The sequence below is a fragment of the Nycticebus coucang genome, chromosome 9 (genome assembly GCF_027406575.1).
Source record: "Nycticebus coucang isolate mNycCou1 chromosome 9, mNycCou1.pri, whole genome shotgun sequence".
NCBI classification, from domain to species: Eukaryota; Metazoa; Chordata; class Mammalia; order Primates; family Lorisidae; genus Nycticebus; species Nycticebus coucang.
The window spans coordinates 93,319,630-93,340,109 of NC_069788.1; the positions used below are offsets into that span (position 1 = coordinate 93,319,630).

Consider the following 20,480-nt stretch of genomic DNA (forward strand, 5'->3'; position numbering starts at 1 on the left):
CATCATCCGGACTACTGCTTGTTATCTCACCCCACTTCAAAAACTTCTCCTCCTTCAGTTCCACACCATCTGGTCACGTTGCTAACAGTTAAGCCCCACCCATTTTACTCAGTGTTTTTAGCCGCTGGTTTATAGTTTCCCCTTACCCTTTCTAGCCTCATTACTACCTCAGAAAAGTTGCTATTGTTTCCGAGCTCCGACTTGCTTTTATTTACCATTTCTTACTGTAATGTTTGCATGATAAACGTACAGCTGTGCCTTAAAAACCTGGTTGTCTGTTAAGTATAATCACACCGGGAAATTTAAAAAACTCCCAAAGTCTAGAAACCACCCCAGACCAATTTAAGCACATTTTTAAGCATGGGAGTGTTTTTGTTTTTATTTTTTTAAGTATCCCAGGTGATTCTAATGTGTTGCCAAAGTTGCAAACTCATCCGATGCTAGCTATAGGTCTTTCAACTCCATCCTTTTCTCCCGGGCTACAGTTTACTCCAGGCTTCACTGCTTCTCATCCAGTTTGGCCCCCAGGGTCACTCATTTCAGCCAGATTCTTGTTCAATGACTAATCTTCAACACAGAAGGGGAAATTTAAATTGCTAGAGAAAGGCACTTAACTCTCTTGATTCAGGCTTCCTGACTCCACTGGAGCCTATCACAAGGCAGGAGTTATCCGTGCTGGCTTGCTGTATCTATTTCCCACAGTGGCTGTTCTGAATTGTATCTTCAAATCCCTATTCCATCCCTTCCCATCTCTGCTATCACTCAGCACAGTGCTTAAATCTCTGGAAGAAACTTTTCCTGCATGTGTGCCCATCTGAATGCTCACAGGGCTTATAACTGCTTTACTAATTTTAAAATTCCTCTGCAATTTAAAAATTGTCTGAAAATCAAAAGTAAAAAAATAACACCACCCCCCCCCCGAAAACCCCCAACCTGGAAACATAAAAAACTCCCTGTACCTCCTTTTGTTCTCTTTTTCTTCAAAGGCAAACTCCTTGAAAAAAGATGTCCACAGGGTGGCGCCTGTGGCTCAGTGGGTAAGGCGCCAGCCCCATATACCGAGGGTGGCGGGTTCAAACCCGGCCCCGGCCAAACTGCAACCAAAAAAAAAAAAAAAATAGCCGGGCGTTGTGGTGGGCACCTGTAGTCCCAGCTACTCGAGAGGCTGAGGCAAGAGAATCGCTTAAGCCCAGGAGTTGGAGGTTGCTGTGAGCTGTGAGGCCACGACACTCTACCGAGGGCCATAAAGTGAGACTCTGTCTCTCTAAAAAAAGAAAAGAAAAGAAAAAAGATGTCCACACACTCTCTACTTCCTCTCCTCCCATTTGTTTTACCAAAATCACTTTGGATATTGTCACCAGTGTCATCCAAGTTGGCAGATTTGCTGGATCTTTCTACATCTGTTCTGTGTGACCTCTCAGGGTATTTGATACAGCTGACTATCCTTGTTCTGGCTACCCTTTGGCTTCCAAGGTACAAAACTCCCTGGGGTTTTGTTTACCTCTGGCTTCACCTTTTCTAACTTTTCAGTGTTGAAGTTCTTTAGGTCTTAGTCCTGGGCTCCTCTTCTGTTTTTTTCCACATTTTCTTCCTGGGGAATCTTACATATTATCTCTGGCCTTGAAAACCATCCATATGGCAATGATTCCTAAATTCATATCTCTATCCTAGACTTGTCTTCAGAGCTCCAAACTCCTATGTCCACATAGCTACTCAATACTGGCATTGGATGTCTCAAAAGTAAATTCCTCATATTCCCTTTGACACGTACTCCTCCTCTAATCTTCCGCCTCCTTGTTAAATGGCACCACCATCCTTTTCCATCTACCAAGTTGCTCCTGCTAGGAACTTTCGTGTTATTTCAGATACCCCCTTTTTCCTCACCCACCAAATCCAAGCCTTCACAAAGTCCAAAATATATACCTAGAAACATACCATTTTTTTTTCCATCTCTACTGTACCCACTCTCATCTTTTGCCTCGACTACAGTAATCATGTCCTGACCTAACAGGTCTCCTTGTATCCTATCTTTCCCCTCTAGCCCAATCTCTAAACATTAACCATAGTAACCTTTTGAAAATATTACCCCAATTATATCCATTCCCCTGTTTAAATTCATTACATTGCTTCCTACTTCACACAGGATAAACTCGAAAAATATTAATAAACCTAACCCCATACTTCATGATTGGGTCTCCACCTACACTCCACCCACCATTCTTTGTTTACTGTGTTAAGGCTCCATTGGGTTTCTCTCAATCTCTCAAATTCAATAGACTCTTTGCCTGCCTCAGGATATCTTCCTAAATTTTCTCCCTGCCACTCAGCTAATCTATGAAATAGTCAGCATAGGGCTAGAATCCCAACATCTAAGTAGCTTATGCCTAAAAGGACTGATTTATTGCTCACATTACAGTCTGATGTAGGTCAGTTGGCTCTTCTTCAAATGGAAACTCAGGGGTTTGGAGTCCTTTTAGATTGTGGCAACCCCACATTAAAAATGTGGCCTTTGTGGTTGCCATGGAAAAAAAAGAGTGTGTGAGTGATTACGCAAGGAGTTTTCTGGCCAGGCAAGAAATGGCAAGCACCAAGTCTGCCCACACCCCATTGGCCATCACAGTCACATGAGCCTAAACTAATTACAAAGGAGGCAAAAAAGGAGGGAAAAAAAGTCTTACTTTGTGTCCAGGAACAGGAAATGAGACTGGTGAACATTAGGCTAGTTTCTGCCACATCCTGGTTAAAACCTACTGATCTTTAAAGACACCTTTAAATAACACCTCCTTACAAAGTCTTTCCAGTTCCAACAACCTAAATTAGGTATCCCTGATATAGTCTATTGAAGCATTTTGTAATTTTCTTTTATGGCATGGTCGTGATGGAAAGTTTATATTTATGTGATATTTATTTCTGTTCCTAGACGATAATCTTTATAAGAGCAAGAATTGCATCCCTTGTTTTTCTCCCACTGCATCTCTAACACCTATCATAGTACTTGGTACATAACTGGTATAAAAGTTGTTGAGTGAACAAATTAACAATTGCATACAGTCATTGCCTGGCTCCAAATAGCACACTATTTGTGCAGGAGAAAGACAAGTAATTAGGCAGTCAGGTTTAGCGTGATATATGTTCCAGGCAGGTAAGCCTAGGGAGCTGTGACAGCAGCCTGAAGAGCCTCCCAAGGCTTTTCTCTACTTTCTCTTTCATGGCAACCAAATCCAGAAGTCTGCAAACTATGGCCTGTCAGCCAAATCTGGTGCTCACTCCCTGTTTTTTAATAGCCCAGGCACTAAGAATGGTTTTTACATTTTTAAATGATTGAAAAAAGAATTGGAAGAATATATTATGATGTGAAAATTTAGTGAAATTCAAATTTCAACGTCCATAAAATTTTTTCTATGGGAACATTGCCATATCATTTAGTTCATGACTGTTTTCCAGCTACAATGGCAGAGGAGCTGTGAAAGAGGTCATATGGCCCTCAAAGCCTGCAAAATTTAATAACTGACCCTTAGCAAAAAGTCTGTTGACTCCTGCTCTAATCCATGCTTAGTTTAAAAGATCATTTCTATGTGAATTATGTCCAAGAACACATCTTTAAGCCTCTCTCTTTCCTATTCTCATGTCCAGCACTAGAAATTAGGCTCCCCTTAGTTTTATCTTTGCAAAAGTATTCCTGCCCTGCTATCTTTCCCCTCTTCCCTTCAGTTCATCCTTGTGTACTAAATAAAATCCATAATTTAACACAGTATTCACAGTTCTCCATTATTTTATCATATTTTTCCTTTTCAGCTGTATCTCTTACATCTCACTACCATCGAACCTCAGCAATCACTTAACCCACCCTTGCCTTCTCTGCTCTAGGCCTAGGCTTGGTTACCATCTCTGTGTGAAATGTCTTGCAGCTACAATTTCTATCTTACCAACCCTTTCAGTTCGATGATTCAAATGCCTCCTTGCCCTAAAAAGCCTTTTCCAGCTCCTCCACTGAGAATAATGATTGCCATCTGTGCGATTTCCTAAAGCTTTGTATAACTTATACTAAAATTCTGCTTTATAGTTTTTTGTCTATATACACAGATTGTTTCTCTCATTCTACTGAAAGCTGATTAGGGTAAGGACTTGTATTCTATTTTATTAATTTTTGCATCCTTTCAGTGCCTAGGAAGAATCTTGTACAAAATGGAAATGTCTCGCCTTTTCAAAATTCCTCATCCGGGAGCTGTGACTATGAATTTTTGTAATGTTTAAGAACTACCTGTGTAAACTCCACTTAACCTGTTTGGGGTTCACTAGAGCAAGTAACATTTTTTTAGGGCGCATGCTGTAGTCCAGATGATCACGTACCTACGAACCGCTGTCTCGGACCCTTAGTTTTGTCTGAAAACACGTGGGTGACAAGCGCTTCCCTTCAGGCCCCGCCTCTGTCCACGGTAATTGGCGGACCAATCATTCCAATCAGCCCTCCCCGCCTCTTTTAGCAGTAGCCAATCACAGACCCCAAGCGCCTCCTGACTACTAGACACTGTTTACTAACAGATCCAAGCTGGGGAATAAGGGGTGTGACCGTTTTGGGGAGGTCAGGGAAAGGAGGGTCCTGACTGCGCGTGCGTAGCAAAGGAACTAGGCAGGGCAGAAGCTTGGGCCTCACCAATCCGAGTGGCCACGCTCCTCCCTCTCCTGCTTCCCCGCCAAGCAACAACAATTCAAGAGCAAGGCGGGGCGGCTCGTGAAACGTCACGGAGTATTGCCCAATGGGAGACGGCGTTGACAAACCCGCGCGCCCTGTGCCCAATAAGCGATGGCGGATCTAAATGGCTTCTCTACCTTGCTGGCTGCGGGCGGAGCGGCCAGAGGAGGAGGAGGTGGGGAGCAGGGGGCGGTTTGGTTGCGCGGTACTAGCGGTGCCTGCCGAAGGGGGAGGAGGCGGAGAGCTAGCCGTGCGGCCAGAGCGGGAAAGAGAGTCGTCTCTGCGTCCGAGTTCTGGAGCCGCTGCACCCCGGCTCCTGGAGCTGCAGCAGGGGCTGTGAGGGCACGGGCGTCCGCTGTCTTCCGCCTTTCCCTGGTAGCGACCCGCAGGATCAGAAAAAAGGAGAAGATGGAGGAGGAGGGCGGCAGCGGCAGCGGCGGCGCCGCGGGGACCAGCGAGGACGGCGGCGGCGGGGGAGAACAGCTCCTCACTGTCAAGCACGAGCTGCGGACCGGTGAGGACCCCGCCCTCTACCGGCCGGGCTCCGGCGCGGGGGCGCGCTCTGGGGGCACGCGGGTGCCCCCGTCGGGCTGGGGGCGCGGGACCCGGGCGGGTGGCGGCCGCGGGCCTGAGCCTGGGCGCGCAGGGGCGGGCCCGGGGCGGGGCCTCACGGGCGGGGCGGGAGCCGGAGGGGTCCGGGGAGGTGTGGGCGCGCGTAGGGGGAGGTGGCCGAAAGTTTTCCCCAGCGGGGGGAGGAGCGGCCGGCACTGGGTGTCCGGGGCCTTCGCAGCATCGCCCCACCGCTGCCTGTGGCTCTAGTCTTTGGGGATGTCTTTCCTCCCCTCTTCCCGCACAGGTGACACATCTGTCACTGCATCCTGCCCAGGGCGAAAGGTGCGCCTTCCTCTCCGTGGGGAGAGCGGCACTTGGTTGTGAAGCGTGGTTCATTCTCGGCTCTGCTCCCCTTTGAGGTGGTCCCGGACGGTAGGGTTTGGTGGAACCAACCCCTAAGATGCTGTGGTGCCTTACGAGATAAATGGGGCGGGGATTGTCCCTCGGGCTTTTAACGAGTCCGGTCTCCAGTGAGATAAAGAGGAGTTGAGTGCCTCAGGGATTGAGTACTTTTATTTGCAATTACCATGAAATACTACACTTGGCCTTGAATTTCTTCCAAAGGTGTCTTGGGATGAGGCTTTATAAATTTAAAGCTCTTGGTTAAAAGAGACTAGCAGACTTAAGCGCTTACGTTCTAATGTTTGAGAACACTAGAGTTGTTCTAGGCTTTATATTTGTTAAATTACTTTATTCGTGTGTTGGTCAGCGTTGTTCATTTTGGAAAATGCTTATTTGGACCGATCTGTACAATTTGGGCTTACATTTCTGGAGCTCAGTCTTGTGTTGAAGATAACTTTTTCTTCTGAACAGACAATACATTTTAACGAATCATTCTTTTATTCTTAAATATTCTTGTCTCTAAGTTTTTGACACAGCTTCTTGCGCAATTGGAACAGTTTTATTATGTAGACACGAAGCTTAAATAGCAGGTTTCAGATGTACGCTTGGTACACCTTGTTTCTGTTTTGGACACACTATAAAGTTAGCTCTGTTCACCAGTTCTTTGAGAGTTTTTGTTATTTCTACTGGGATTGCTGATTAGCAGTCTATTGGGTGCCTTAAGAGAGATGTCAAATTCATGCTTGCTTAAGTCATTTTTAAACTTTTTTTTTTGTCATTGTGAATCTTTTGTACATCTTGAGCCAGTTATCTTGTGATATTTTTGAGCCTTTTTTTTTTTAGACAGTCTTACTTTGTTGCCCTTGGTAGAGTGCAATGTCGTCACAGCTCACAGCAACCACCAGCTCTTGGGCTTAGGCGATTCTCTTGCCTCAGCCTCCTGAGTAGCTGGGACCACAGGTGCCCGCCTCAATGCCTGTGGCTATTTTTTGTTGCAGTTAGGCCAGGGCTGGGTTTGAACCCACCACCCGCAGTATATGGGGCCGGCGCCCTACTCACTGAGCCATAGGTGCTGCCTGTTTTTGAGTTCTAACATAATCTGTGTAGGTTCAGTTGGTTTGGTTTTTCTCTCTCAATTTAATAGACAACTGGTGTTTTCAAAGGGCTATTAAATAATTTACTCAATATACATTTATTCAGTATTAATATCTGATTTGTGCCAGGCTCAGTGTCAAGTGCTTTCTGGAGTGAAGATTTTGAATTTTTGAATTTTTCCTGATCTTACATAATGATTCACTGATTTATGTTTGTGGAATTGTACAGAACAGCAAAAGCTATTTGAAGTCCTATACTCCTCAGCCAGTACACCGATCAGCTTTTTGCTAAATGACCAAGGAGCCGCAACCAACTGCTCAGTTTCTGGGTTTTGCAAACAATGCTAGTTTTGTAGAAAACAGTGAGTACTGCTTTGGTTCCCCTTCTCTACTAACTGTGTGAATCATCAGCTTCCAAGTTTGCATTTTAGAAATTTTTCTGATGGATGGTGAGATTATACTGAATTCATTAGTACTGTTAACTGTCAAAGAAAGTGAACAATTGTTTTGATTTATTGCTGAACACTGGAACAACTGACCAGATATAGTGGTCAAAAACACTGTTAAAATATAACTTGAAGGAGTTGCCCAGCTTCAGCCAACTGCACTCCTGTCAGCACATGATGCTATAATAGGCACCAAAGTAATTTGATCTGATACGGACCCTTCTCAAAATGTGGACAAGAATATAGTTATGTCAAGCTGGCAATTGGTGGTTGCTCATTTGTGCAGAACAATGTATCGTATGCCATCCAATGGTGTCATCCTAAAGGACATTGAAATCACTCCAGTTTTAGACTGAATAGTATGGCATATCTAGATGTGGAGTTGAAAGGTACCATTCTAAATCCCAGCTCTGCTACTTATTAGCTAAGTAAACTTGGGCAATTCACTTCACCCTTTGAGACTTAACTTTCATTTACAGAATTTGGAAACTGAATGAGGTACTGTTGGAAAAGTGTTAAGCAGGTTGCCTGCCACAAAGTAGGCACTCAGGCAATGTTGTTCGAATATACATGTAACGATCACTCCATAAAACTATCTTTTTAAATTTAAGATTAACTTGAGGGTGCAAATGATTAGGTTACAATGTTTGCATTTGCTAGGTAAAGTCCCCATTGTAATTGTGTCCTGCATCCAGGAGGTGTGCCATATACCCTTACGTTGTGCCCATTAGGTGGGAGAATACCAGTTCCCCTTTCTCCTCCTTTCCATAAAGTATCTTAATGTGTGAATTAATCCAGTGTAATTTGTGAAACAAATCACTCATTTGGTTTTTAATCTGGCTATTGTCTTTTTCTATATATGTCCTGCCTTCTCACGTAGGGTGTAAACTTTCTGTAATCCCTGCTGCTGTTTTATAGCCTGTGCATATCTCTTCAGTGACATTTAACACACCGTACTGTAAATAATGCAATTACTTGTCTGGGTAAAATCCTTGAGGGCAAACTCCAAGTCCTTTGTAGCCCCTGGTGTGTGGTAGACCTTCAGATATTTGTTGAATGTATCCATCCAATGGATAAAAATCCCAGAGTAAGTCTGGTAGTTCATTGTATTACCAGTACCTCGCAGATATTAGGTGGTTGATAAACTGATGTCATGAATTTGTGACTATAAAAAGTAAAGAATGCAAAGTGTAGGATTGAGCCATTCAGTTAAACATACATTTCTTGAGTACTTTCTGTTTTTTGTTCTACATGGTACTGATGTTACTAAAAATGATAAGAAAATGTCCTGCCCTCTAGGAGGAAGAGGCCTTATAAACCAGTAATTAAGATGTATTATCAGAATACCATAACACAGGGATACAAAAGTATAAAGGTGGTAAATAAGAGACTTTTAGCTTTCAACAGCTGTTGCTCAACCATTAGTCGAATCTAAACTGTTGAACAACAACAAAAAAGGGAGGGATATTTTTGGAAGCATGTTATCTTATCCATAAATATTTTATTATCTTGTATATACTGGGTACTATTTTAAATGCTGGGGTTATGAGATTTATGTGTTCCTTCCACTGGAAAGACAGGTTGCATTAGGAATCACCGGACCCAGAGACTTACCATTGTCTGTATGCTCTCCATCTTGAATCTCTGCTTCTCTCTATGTGATGGCTTTATTATTCTCTTGTTGTCCCACCTTTTCCACATGGGAAATATGCTGCTGGACAACAAGTCTTACATCTTCAGGTCCTGGAAAGACACTACCTTCTTCTCAACTTCAGTTATAAAAATCTCAGGGAAGGACCTTTTTAGCCTAGCTTTGATCAAGTGTCCATTTTTTGGATTGTTCACTTAAGGCCAGGGGTTGGGACCATGTTCTTCTAACTTGACAGCAACTACAGTAAACATATGGATGAGGGTAAATTAAACTCTGAGAAGAAGAAGAGTTACTGGGAAAAACATTTCCTTAGATGCCTGTCATTTGGAAAGAGAGCCAACACTGAGAAAAGGATTGAGGAAGTTTATCTGTTGTGGTGTAACAAATGTCCACAAACTTTAGTGGCTTAAAATAACATGATTTCTTTGGGTCAGGAACTTAGGAGTTGTTTAGCTTGTTGATTTTAACTCAGGGACTCTCATGATGTTGTGGTCAAGGTTTTGGCCAGGTCTGTAGTCACCTGAAGACTTGTTTGGGGCTTGTGTTTCCCCTAACAAGAAGGCTTACTCACATGTTGTCGACTGTCTGCTTCAGTTCCTTGCCTTGCGGACCTCCTGCTACTTGAGTGTCCTTATGACATGGCAGCTGATTTCCCCCAGAACAAGTGACCTGAGAGAGAGATGGAGAAATGGAACCTAGTGTTTTTTTTGTTAATCAGTTTATCGAGATATAATTTATATACCATAAAATCCACTTAAGTTTATAAGTCAACAACTTATAGTGTATTTTCAGAAATATATAATCATCATCACAATCTAATAATTTTAGAACATTGTTCTCACCTTAAAAAGAAACCTCATACCTATTTATATCAGTAACTACCCTGTTTCCCCGAAAATAAGACAGTGTCCCAAAGATGCGCTAGGTCTTATTTTCAGGGCATGTCTTATCTTTCCTGTAAGTAGGTCTTATTTTCGGAGGATGTCTTATTTTCGGGGAAACAGGGTATATGTTCCCACCGTGCAATTTCTAGACCTGGCCAACCAGTAATCTATTTCCTATTTCTACATACTCCTATTATGGAATTCCATATAATCAAATTATATAGAGTGGCAGTTATACACGAACTTTATGGCCACCCTGTATAATTGTGGTCTTTTGGACCAGCTTCTTTCATTGAACATAGTATTTTCAAGATTCATCCATTTTGTAGCATGCATGACTAGTACTTTTTTTTAGTTGACAAATTGTATTCCATTGTATGAATGTACCATATTTTGTTTATCTGTTCGTAAGTTGATTGATATTTAGGTTGTTTTCATCTTTTGGCTATTGTGAATAATGGTGCTAGGCACATTTGTGGATGCACATTTGCAAATATGCTTTTGCATGGGCCTATGTTTTAATTCCTCTTGGGTATATGCCAAAAGTAAAATTGCTGGATCACCTGGTAAGTCTGCATTTAACTCTGTAAGAAGCTGCCAAACTGTTTTCCAAAGTGACTGTACCATTTTATATTCTCACTGGAAACGTACAAGGGCTCCAATTTTTTCATAGCCTAACCCATGCTTGTTATTGTCTTTCTTTTTGCCAATAGCCATTCTAGGGAATGTGAGGTAATATTTCATGTGGTTTTGATTGCAGTTTCTCTGATGACTAATGACAGCATCTTTTCATATGCTTATTGGCCATTTGTATATCTTTGGAGAAATGTTTATTCAGATCCTTTGCCTATTTTTTAATTGGCTAATTTATCTTGTTTTTGTTACTGAGATACAAGGTTTTTTTGTATTTGCAATACACGTCTCTTTTTAGAAATATGACTTGCAAATATTTTCTTCCATAAAATGAGTTGTCTTTTTTTTGAAGCTGTCATTGTAGTCACAAAGTCTTCAATTTCGATGAAATCTAATTTATCTTTAAAAAATTTTTTCTTATGCTTTATCTAAGAAATCATCGACTAACTTTGTGAAGATTTATGCCTGTTTTCTTGGAAAAGTTTTATGGTTTTAGCTGGTACATTTAGATCTTTGATCCTTTTGGAGGTGACTGTGGTATATGGTGTGAGGAAGAGATCCAGACTCATTCTTCGCATGTGGATATTCAGTAGTCCCTGCACCATTTGCTGAAAAGGCTGACATTTTATTGTCTTGGCATCCTTGCTGAAAGTTAATTGACTACAGATGTATGCCTTTCCTTATTTTATACTCCCATTTCTAGTCCACTTATCTTCTGTCTCTCCTTATGCCAGTATCACACTGTCTTGATTACTTCAACTTTTTAGTAAGTTTTGAAATTAGAAAGTGTGAATCTTCCAACCCTGTTGTTCTTTTTGAAGATTATTTTGATGATTCTGGGTCCTTTGAGTTTCCATATGAATTTTAGGATCAGCTTGTCAGTTTCTGCAAAGAAGCAGGCTGAGTGGAATTCTAAAGAGACTCATTCATTGTAGATCAGTTTTGAGGGTGTTGCCAGCTAAGCAGCGGTAAGTCCTCTGATCCATGAACGTGGGATGTCTTTCTGTTTATTCAGATCTTTAATGTCTTTCAACAACATTTTTTAGCTTTTAGAGTATAAATTTATACTTCTTTTTTTAAATTTATTCCCAAATATTTTATTCTTTTTGATGCTATCATAAAAGGAATTAGTTTCTTAATTTCATTTTTGGAGTAGGCACAATTTATTTTTGTATATTGATCTTGGGTCTTGCAACGTCGCTAAACTAGCTAGTTAAATTAGCTAAACTAGTTAAACTAGCTAAACCAGTTCTAATGGTATTTTAGTGGATCCTAAGGATTTTCTGTTCACAATACAGGTGTTATGTCAGCCATAAATAGAGATAGTTTTACTTTTTCCTTTCTAGTATGTGCCTTTTGTTCATTTTCTTGCTTAGTTGCCTTGGCTAGTGTTCAATGGAATTGGCAAGAGCAGACATCCTGTCTTGTTTTTGAAGGCTTTAGTCTTCCACCATTGAATATGAGGTGTGCTGTGGGTTTTTTGTAGATGCCATTTATCAGGTTGAGGAAGTTCCTTTCTGTTCCTCATTTTTTTAGGTGTTTTTATAGTGAAGTGATGCTGGATTTTGACAAATGCTTTTTCTGCATCTAGTGAGATAATTATGTGCTTTTTTTTGTTGTTGTTATTGTTGTTGTTCTGTTGATGTAGGGTGTTACGTTAATTAATTTTTGGATTTGAAAAATTAACATTTCTGGATTAATCCCATTGGCCATGGTGTATAATCCTTCTTAATTGTTTTTGGATTCAGTTTGCTTGCATTTTGTTAAGGATTTTTCTGTCTATATTCCTAAGAGATATTTGTTTCTAGGTGTGTGTGTGTGTGTGTGTGATGTCACCTTCTCATTTTCCCAAAATACAAACAGGCATCCATATTTAGAATCTTTTAAGTAGATTTAACAGAGGTAGAGGGTGGGCTGATTCTGCCCCTCATTTGCTGTGTGATCTGGGCTAAATCATTTTGCCTTTCTGAGCCCATGTTTTCTCATTCATAAAGTAAAGATGTTAGACTAAGTGATGTGCAAAGTACTTACCAGCATTAAAGGTGTTCTGTGGAATTTCTGTGGAAATCTGAGTATAGGTAAACATTAGGAGTGTGATTTACTTTAAAAGATCATTTTTTTTTTTTACCAAAGGATTCATGCTGAATCCATTGAAAGATGACAATTGCCTGATGCTTTGTGAATGATTTATATGATTAGCTCTTTGGGAACATAAATATTACCTATGTATGGTAAGATTCTTTGAAAGATTTTAATGATATACAGTCATGTGCTACATACAATGGTGATCCTCTAAGATTATAATACTGTATTTTTACTGTACTTTTTCTATGTTTAGATGTGTTCAGATAATAAATACTTAACATTATGTTCCAGTTGTCTACAGTATTCAGTACAGTAGTCAAGGAGCAATATTTAAGCTAGATACCATGTAGCCCAGGTATGTAGTTGGTCATACCATCTAGTTTTGTGTAAGTATACTCTGATGGCACGACTATAAAATTGCCTAACAATGCATTTCTCAGAATGTATCCCACTGTTAAGTACACATGATTATATATGTGTATTTTTTATGGTACTTGTCCCTTTTTTCACACTTTCCTTACTTTGAGAAGAGTAGATAGAACTTGTGCTGTATTTTTAATGTTTTTTTTTTTTTTATTGTTGGGGATTCATTGAGGGTACAATAAGCGAGGTTACACTGATTGCAATTGTTAGGTAAAGTCCCTCTTGCAATTGTATCTTGCCCCCATAAAGTGTGACACACACCAAGGCCCCCCCCGTCCCTCTTTCTGCTCCCCCCCCATAACCTTAATTGTCATTAATTGTCCTCATATCAAAATTGAGTACATAGGATTCATGCTTCTCCATTCTTGTGATGCTTTACTAAGAATAATGTCTTCCACTTCCATCCAGGTTAATACAAAGGATGTAAAGTCTCCATTTTTTTTAATAGCTGAATTGTATTCCATGGTATACATATACCACAGCTTGTTAATCCATTCCTGGGTTGGTGGGCATTTAGGCTGTTTCCACATTTTGGCGATTGTAAATTGAGCTGCACTAAGCAGTCTAGTACAAGTGTCCTTATGATAAAAGGATTTTTTTCCTTCTGGGTAGATGCCCAGTAATGGGATTGCAGGATCAAATGGGAGGTCTAGCTTGAGTGCTTTGAGGTTTCTCCATACTTCCTTCCAGAAAGGTTGTAGTAGTTTGCAGTCCCACCAGCAGTGTAAAAGTGTTCCCTTCTCTCCACATCCACGCCAGCATCTGCGGTTTTGAGATTTTGTGATGTGGGCCATTCTCACTGGGGTTAGATGATATCTCAGGGTTGTTTTGATTTGCATTTCTCTAATATATAGAGATGATGAACATTTTTTCATTTGTTTGTTAGCCATTCGTCTGTCGTCTTTAGAGAAAGTTCTATTCATGTCTCATGCCCATTATACATGAGATTGTTGGCTTTTTTCATGTGGATTAATTTGAGTTCTCTATAGATCCTAGTTATCAAGCTTTTGTCTGATTGAAAATATGCAAATATCCTTTCCCATTGTGTAGGTTGTCTTTTTGCTTTGGTTATTGTCTCCTTAGCTGTACAGAAGCTTTTCAGTTTAATGAAGTCCCATTTGTTTATTTTTGTTGTTGCAGTTGTCATGGCAGTCTTCTTCATGAAGTCTTTCCCCAGGCCAATATCTTCCAGCGTTTTTCTTGTGCTTTCTTTGAGGGTTTTTATTGTTTCATGCCTTAAATTAAAGTCCTTTATCCATCTTGAATCAATTTTTGTGAGTGGGGAAAGGGGTGGGTCCAGTTTCAGTCTTTTACATATAGACATCCAGTTCTCCCAACACCATTTATTAAATAGGGAGTCTTACCCCCAAGGTATGTGCTTGTTTGGTTTATCGAAGATTAGGTGGTTGTAAGATGTTAGTTTCATTTCTTGGTTTTCAATTCGATTCCAAGTGTCTATGTCTCTGTTTTTGTGCCAGTACCATGCTGTCTTGACCACTATGGCTTTGTAGTACAGCCTAAAATCTGGTATGCTGATGCCCTCAGCTTTCTTTTTATTACTAAGAACTGCCTTAGCTATACGGGGTTTTTTCTGGTTCCATACAAAACGCAGAATCATTTTTTCCAAATCTTGAAAGTACGATGTTGGTATTTTGATAGGAATGGCATTGAATAGGTAGATTGCTTTGGGAAGTATAGACATTTTAACAATGTTGATTCTTCCCATCCATGAGCATGGTATCCTCTGCTATTTCCTTTCTGAGGATTTCCTAGTTTTCTTTATAGAGGTCCTTCACCTCCTTCGTTAGGTATATTCCTAGGTATTTAATTTTCTTTGAAACTATGGTGAAGGGAGTTGTGTCCTTAATTAGCTTCTCATCTTGACTGTTACTGGTGTATACAAAGGCTACTGACTTGTGGACATTGATTTTATATCCTGAAACATTACTGTATTTTTTGATGACTTCTAGGAGTCTTGTGGTTGAGTCTATGGGGTTCTCTAAGTATAAGATCATGTCGTCAGCAAAGAGGGAGAGTTTGACCTCCTCTGCTCCCATTTGGATTCTCTTTATTTCCTCGTCTTGCCTAATTGTATTGGCTAGAACTTCCAGCACTATGTTGAATAGTAAAGGTGACAGAGGACAACCTTGTCTGGTTCCAGTTCTAAGAGGAAAAGCTTTCAGTTTTACTCCATTCAGTAAAATATTGGCTGTGGGTTTGTCATAGATAGCTTCAATCAGTTTTAGAAATGTGCCACCTATGCCTATTCTCTTCAGTGTTCTAATTAGAAAAGGATGCTGGATTTTATCAAATGCTTTTTCTGCATCTATTGAGAGGATCATGTGATCTTTATTTTTGCCTCCGTTAATATGGTGGATAACGTTTATGGACTTGTGTATGTTAAACCAGCCTTGCATCCCTGGGATGAAGCCTACTTGATCATGATGAATGACTTTTTTGATGATAAGCTGTAATCTATTGGCTAGGATTTTGTTGAGAATTTTTGCATCTATATTCATGAGTGAGATTGGTCTGAAATTCTCCTTTTTGTTTGGGTCTTTTCCTGGTTTTGGTATCAGGTTGATGTTTGCTTCATAGAATGTGTTGGGGAAGATTCCTTCTTCCTCAGTTTTTTGGAATAATTTCTGCAGTACAGGAATAAGCTCTTCCTTGAAGGTTTGATAGAATTCTGGAGTGAAGCCATCTGGACCAGGGCATTTTTTGGTTGGAAGATTTTTTATTGTTTCTTTGATCTCAGTGCTTGAAATTGGTCTGTTCAGGAGCTCTATTTCTTCCTGGCTGAGTCTAGGGAGAGGGTGTGATTCCAAATATTGATCCATTTCTTTCACATTGTCAAATTTCTGGGCATAGAGTTTCTGGTAGTATTCAGAGATGATCTCTTGTATCTCTGTGGGATCAGTTGTTATTTCCCCTTTATCATTTCTGATTGAGGTTACTAGAGATTTTACTTTTCTATTCCTCGTTAGTCTGGCCAATGGTTTATCTATTTTATTAATTTTTTCAAAAAACCAACTCCTTGTTTCATTAATTTTCTGAATGATTCTTTTGTTTTCAATTTCATTGATCTCTGATTTGATTTTGGAGATTTCTTTTCTTCTACTGAGTTTAGGCTTAGATTGTTCTTCTTTTTCCAATTCCATAAGATCTCTTGTGAGATTGTTGATGTGCTCTCTTTCTGTTTTTCGAATGTAGGCATCTAAAGCGATGAATTTTCCTCTCAAAACTGCTTTTGCAGTATCCCACAGGTTTTGGTAGCTTGTGTCTTCATTGTTGTCATGCTCAAGGAAGTTAATGATCTCCTGTTTTATTTCTTCCTGCACCCATCTGTTATTCAACAGAAGATTGCTTAATTTCCATGCCTTTGGGTGGGGTCGAGCATTTTTGTTAGAGTTGAGTTCCACCTTTAGTGCCTTATGGTCTGAGAAGATACAAGGTAAAATTTCAATTCTTTTGATTCTGTTGATATTTGTTTTGTGTCCCAGGATATGATCAATTTTGGAGAATGTTCCATGGGGTGATGAGAAGAATGTATATTCTTTATCTTTGGGGTGGAGTGTTCTATATGCGTCTATCAAGCACAGTTGTTCTAGGGTCTCACTTAAATCTCTTATATCCTTGTTTAATTTCTGTTTAGAGGATCTGTCCAGCTCTGTAAGAGGAGTGTTAAGGTCCCCTGTTATGATGGTATTATCAGATATCATATTGCTCAGACTGAGTAAGGTCTGTTTCAAGAATCTGGGAGCATTTAAATTGGGTGCATAAATATTTAGAATTGAAATGTCTTCTTGTTGTATTTTTCCCTTGACCAATATAAAGTGACCATCTTTGTCTTTTTTGACTTTAGTTGCTTTAAATCCACATGTATCTGAAAATAAGATTGCAAGTCCTCTTTTCTTCTGAATTCCATTTGCCTGAAAAATTGTCTTCCAACCCTTGACTCGGAGCTTTAATTTGTCTTTTGAAGCCAGGTGTGTTTCTTGCAGACAGCAAATGGATGGCTTGTGTTTTTTAATCCAGTCAGCCAATCTATGTCTCTTCAGTGGGGAATTCAAGCCATTAACATTTATTGAGATAATTGATAAGTGTGGTAGTATTCTATTCGTCTTATTTTGTGAGAGTCCATTGCTTAGTTTTATCTTTTGCATCAGTGTGGAGGTTAGGTTCTGTCCTTTAATTTCTGAGTTCTTACTTTGCTGCTGATCCATTGTGGTGGTCAGTGTGCAGAACAGGTTGAAGTATTTCCTGTAGAGCTGGTCTTGTTGTGGCGAATTTCCTCAATGTTTGTATATCCGTAAATTATTTGATTTCTCCGTCAATTTTGAAGCTTAGCTTAGCAGGGTACAGAATTCTGGGCTGGAAATTGTTCTGTTTAAGTAGATTAAAGGTAGATGACCGTTGTCTTCTTGCTTGGAAAGTTTCATTAGAGAAGTCTGCAGTCACTCTGATGGATTTGCCCCTGTAGGTCAACTGGCGCTTACTCCTGGCAGCTTGCAGAATCTTTTCTTTTGTCTTGACTTTGGACAGGTTCATCACAATGTGTCTTGGAGAATCTCGGTTAGAGTTGAGGCGACCTGGGGTCCGATATCCCTCTGAAAGCAGTGTGTCAGAATCTTTGGTGATATTTGGGAAATTTTCTTTTATAATATTCTCTAGTATGGCTTCCATTCCTCTGGGGCATTCTTCTTCCCCTTCTGGAATTCCTATAACTCGTATGTTGGAACACTTCATAAAGTCCCATAATTCTGACAGTGAATTATGCTTTCTCTCTCTTCTTTTCTGCCTCTTTTACTATCTGAGTTATCTCAAGAACTTTGTCTTCTACCTCTGAAATTCTTTCTTCTGCATGGTCTAACCTATTGTTGATACTTTCCATTGCATCTTTAAGTTCCCTAATTGACTGTTTCATTTCCGTCAGCTCTGCTATATCCTTTCTATATTCTTCATATCATTCATCTCTTATTTGATTCTGTTTTTGGATTTCCTTTTGGTTATTTTCCACTTTTATTAGCATTTTCCTTCATTGTTTCCATCATTTCTTTCATTGTTTTCATCATGTGTGTTCTAAATTCCCTTTCTGTCATTCCTAACATTTCTTTGTAGGTGGAATCCTCTGCAGTAGCTACTTCGTGGTCCCTTGGCGGGGTTGTTCTGAACTGGTTCTTCATGTTGCCTGGAGTTTTCTGCTGATTCTTCGTCATGAGTGATTTCTTTTATCTGTTTCCTTGCCCTAATTTTCCTTTCACTTCCTCTTGCTTTTTAAGTCCCTGTGCCTGTGGACTGAGGTTTCGATGAGTCCTTTTGGTACAGGACCAGAAGGATGAGAAGGTTGAAGAGGAAAAAGGGATGAAAGAGAGGAGGAATGAGCAAAAAGAAAATAGAGAAAGGAGAGGGGGTGGGTAAAAGGGATATTGACAAAGAGAAGAGAGGCACAGAAAGAGGGAGACAGAGCAATATAGGTGTACAGTTGGGTACTTTGACAGAACCTTAAAAAAACCCCACCTTCTGGGGGTGCCCAGTTGGGTGGTTCCCTTGAGGTCAGCAGCTCTTTGCTAACCTGATCAGACACAGTGCCCCACCTCCACCAAGTAGAGAGCAAAGACAAAAATGCTATAAATCAAACCACAACAAGCAAACAGAAAACTTTACGGGATAAAATTGGGTGAAAAACCAAATAATAGCGGTAGAAACACTAGCAAAAATGAAGTTCTAGTTATTGAAAAAGGCAGCAATGGGAAATTATAATTAAACTGGAAAAATTGAGAAAGAAAAAGGATCTGTATGGAAAAGGTTGAAATTAAAAAACAAAACCACATCAACAACATCAAAATAAACAAAAAAAACCAGCCAAACCAAAAAAACAAAAAAAAAAAACAACACAACCAAAAACAAAGCAGTATGTATATGTTATTGAATATTGTCTGGGCAACACGTGGTCTTCTCGGGTATGAGATGTTAATCACAATTCTGATATGACTGGAGGCTGCTGATTTCTCTTTTTTTTTTTTTTTTTGGTGGTTTTTTTTTTTGGCCGGGGCTGGGTTTAAACCTGCCACCTCCGGCATATGGGACCGGCGCCCTACTACTTGAGCCACAGGCCCCGCCCCGCTGCTGATTTCTCAAACCTCAGCAGGTAGACACCCTAAAACTCTCTTCAGCCCACTTAAAAGGCACTTTGAACTTGTAAACTTGCTGAGCAGAAGCTTTCCCAGGAAAGTGCTTGTCGCTGGAATCACTGCTGACGTGGCTATCCACTTACCCAAAACCGGTCTCACTCTGCCCCTGAGGGTTAGGACTGCAAGGTGGCTCATACCCCACCCTTAGGCTACTTGGTCGCTGGGTTACCAGCTCCCACCCTATTCTAGCTCTGCAACCCTGAGGGCGGAGCTTGCTGGGGGCAGATTGCTCACAATGGCTCCCTGTGACCCACAGCCAAACACTATTAGCTCCGTCTGGCTCAGCGGCTCAGACTGGGACCCTAGACAATGGCCAAATTTCTCCGCACTCCCGCTCAGGCTCTCCCCAAGGCAGTTCAACTGAGTGCCAAGTCCAAAGACAGCAAAAAAGTTCACAGGTAAGGCCTTTCTGGTTTGCAGTCTCGCTGCTACTGAACTTACAGTTGCGGGCAGGTTTAGACGGATTGAACACACGCGACCACTTGCCGTTTTTCCACTGTTTTAGTCCTCCTCTTGGGGTCCAGAAGTCTCTCGCTGACTCCCTGTATCCTCCGAGGGGTGATGATAGGCAGATCCCACCAGCCAGAGATGCCTGGAGTCCTGTCTCCCCAGACTCACGGTGCCCAGATGCAAGGAAGCTGTTACTCAGCCGCCATCTTGCTCCTCCTCCCTCCTCTATTTTTAATTTTATAGACTGCATTGAGAATGTTGAAATCTGGATAGGTTATTGATCATAACCTAACTTGATTCCCTAGAGCCCAGACCTTAAAAGAAAATCCCTTTAACTTTCTCCCATGAGATTAAGAAAATGATCTCTTGGGGTGAAGAATGGCATCTTAGCTCTTAAGTCAATGGGGATTCAAGTGTATATTAGATTTATAGTCTGTAGGGGGAAAACCTTAGGTGATAGGTCTAACGTTATAGTAGACCCAGCATTAACTTCTACTGCAAAGCAAGGAAGCATCCCGTACCTCAGATTCCTGGAGACATAAGTGGTTTGATGGGCAAGATTGGATTTTTCCCTGAGAAAAAGAAGCTGATTCATGGTGAAAACTCCTCTAGGGAAAAATCTAACAATAATATCATGTGTTGGTTGAAGCTTCTCAATTAAATACACTGTTGAGAGATGTCAATCCTAAAATGCTGTGGGAGGGAGGGGTTGTCACAGTTATCTCCTTTGAGCTCCTGTAATGCTTTACAGATCTCTCTATGCACCTCGAAAGTATGATCACTCCTACATTCATCTTGTTTGTCAGAGAAGATGAATAGGGTTGAAAATAGAATCTTGCCCTTATTACATTTGTTTTTAGCAGCGTCCCTCTTGGTTCAGGTGCAGCTGTTCCTCCAAAAATCAGATAAGTTCTCTATAATTTATACATGCCTAAAGTTGTGAGTGAGTTGGCTGTCTCAGCAGGCATCCTCT

At 40.6% G+C, this 20,480-nt stretch overlaps 1 protein-coding gene across 3 annotated transcripts in view; it reads left to right on the forward strand.

Annotated features, from left to right (window-relative positions):
* Positions 1-4,835: 4,835 nt before the first annotated feature.
* The window catches only part of RPS6KA5 (ribosomal protein S6 kinase A5), a 208,092-nt gene continuing 192,447 nt past the window's right edge, over positions 4,836-20,480 (forward strand). For 2 of the 3 annotated variants that reach the window (XM_053603096.1, XM_053603097.1), the window contains exon 1: positions 4,836-5,207. In XM_053603096.1, the coding sequence (XP_053459071.1) occupies positions 5,102-5,207 (106 nt within the window). In that variant the 5' untranslated portion in view covers positions 4,836-5,101. Of the gene's footprint in view, positions 5,208-5,560; positions 5,588-20,480 lie in introns of those variants that run through there. The other variant, XM_053603100.1, reaches the window with a different exon arrangement.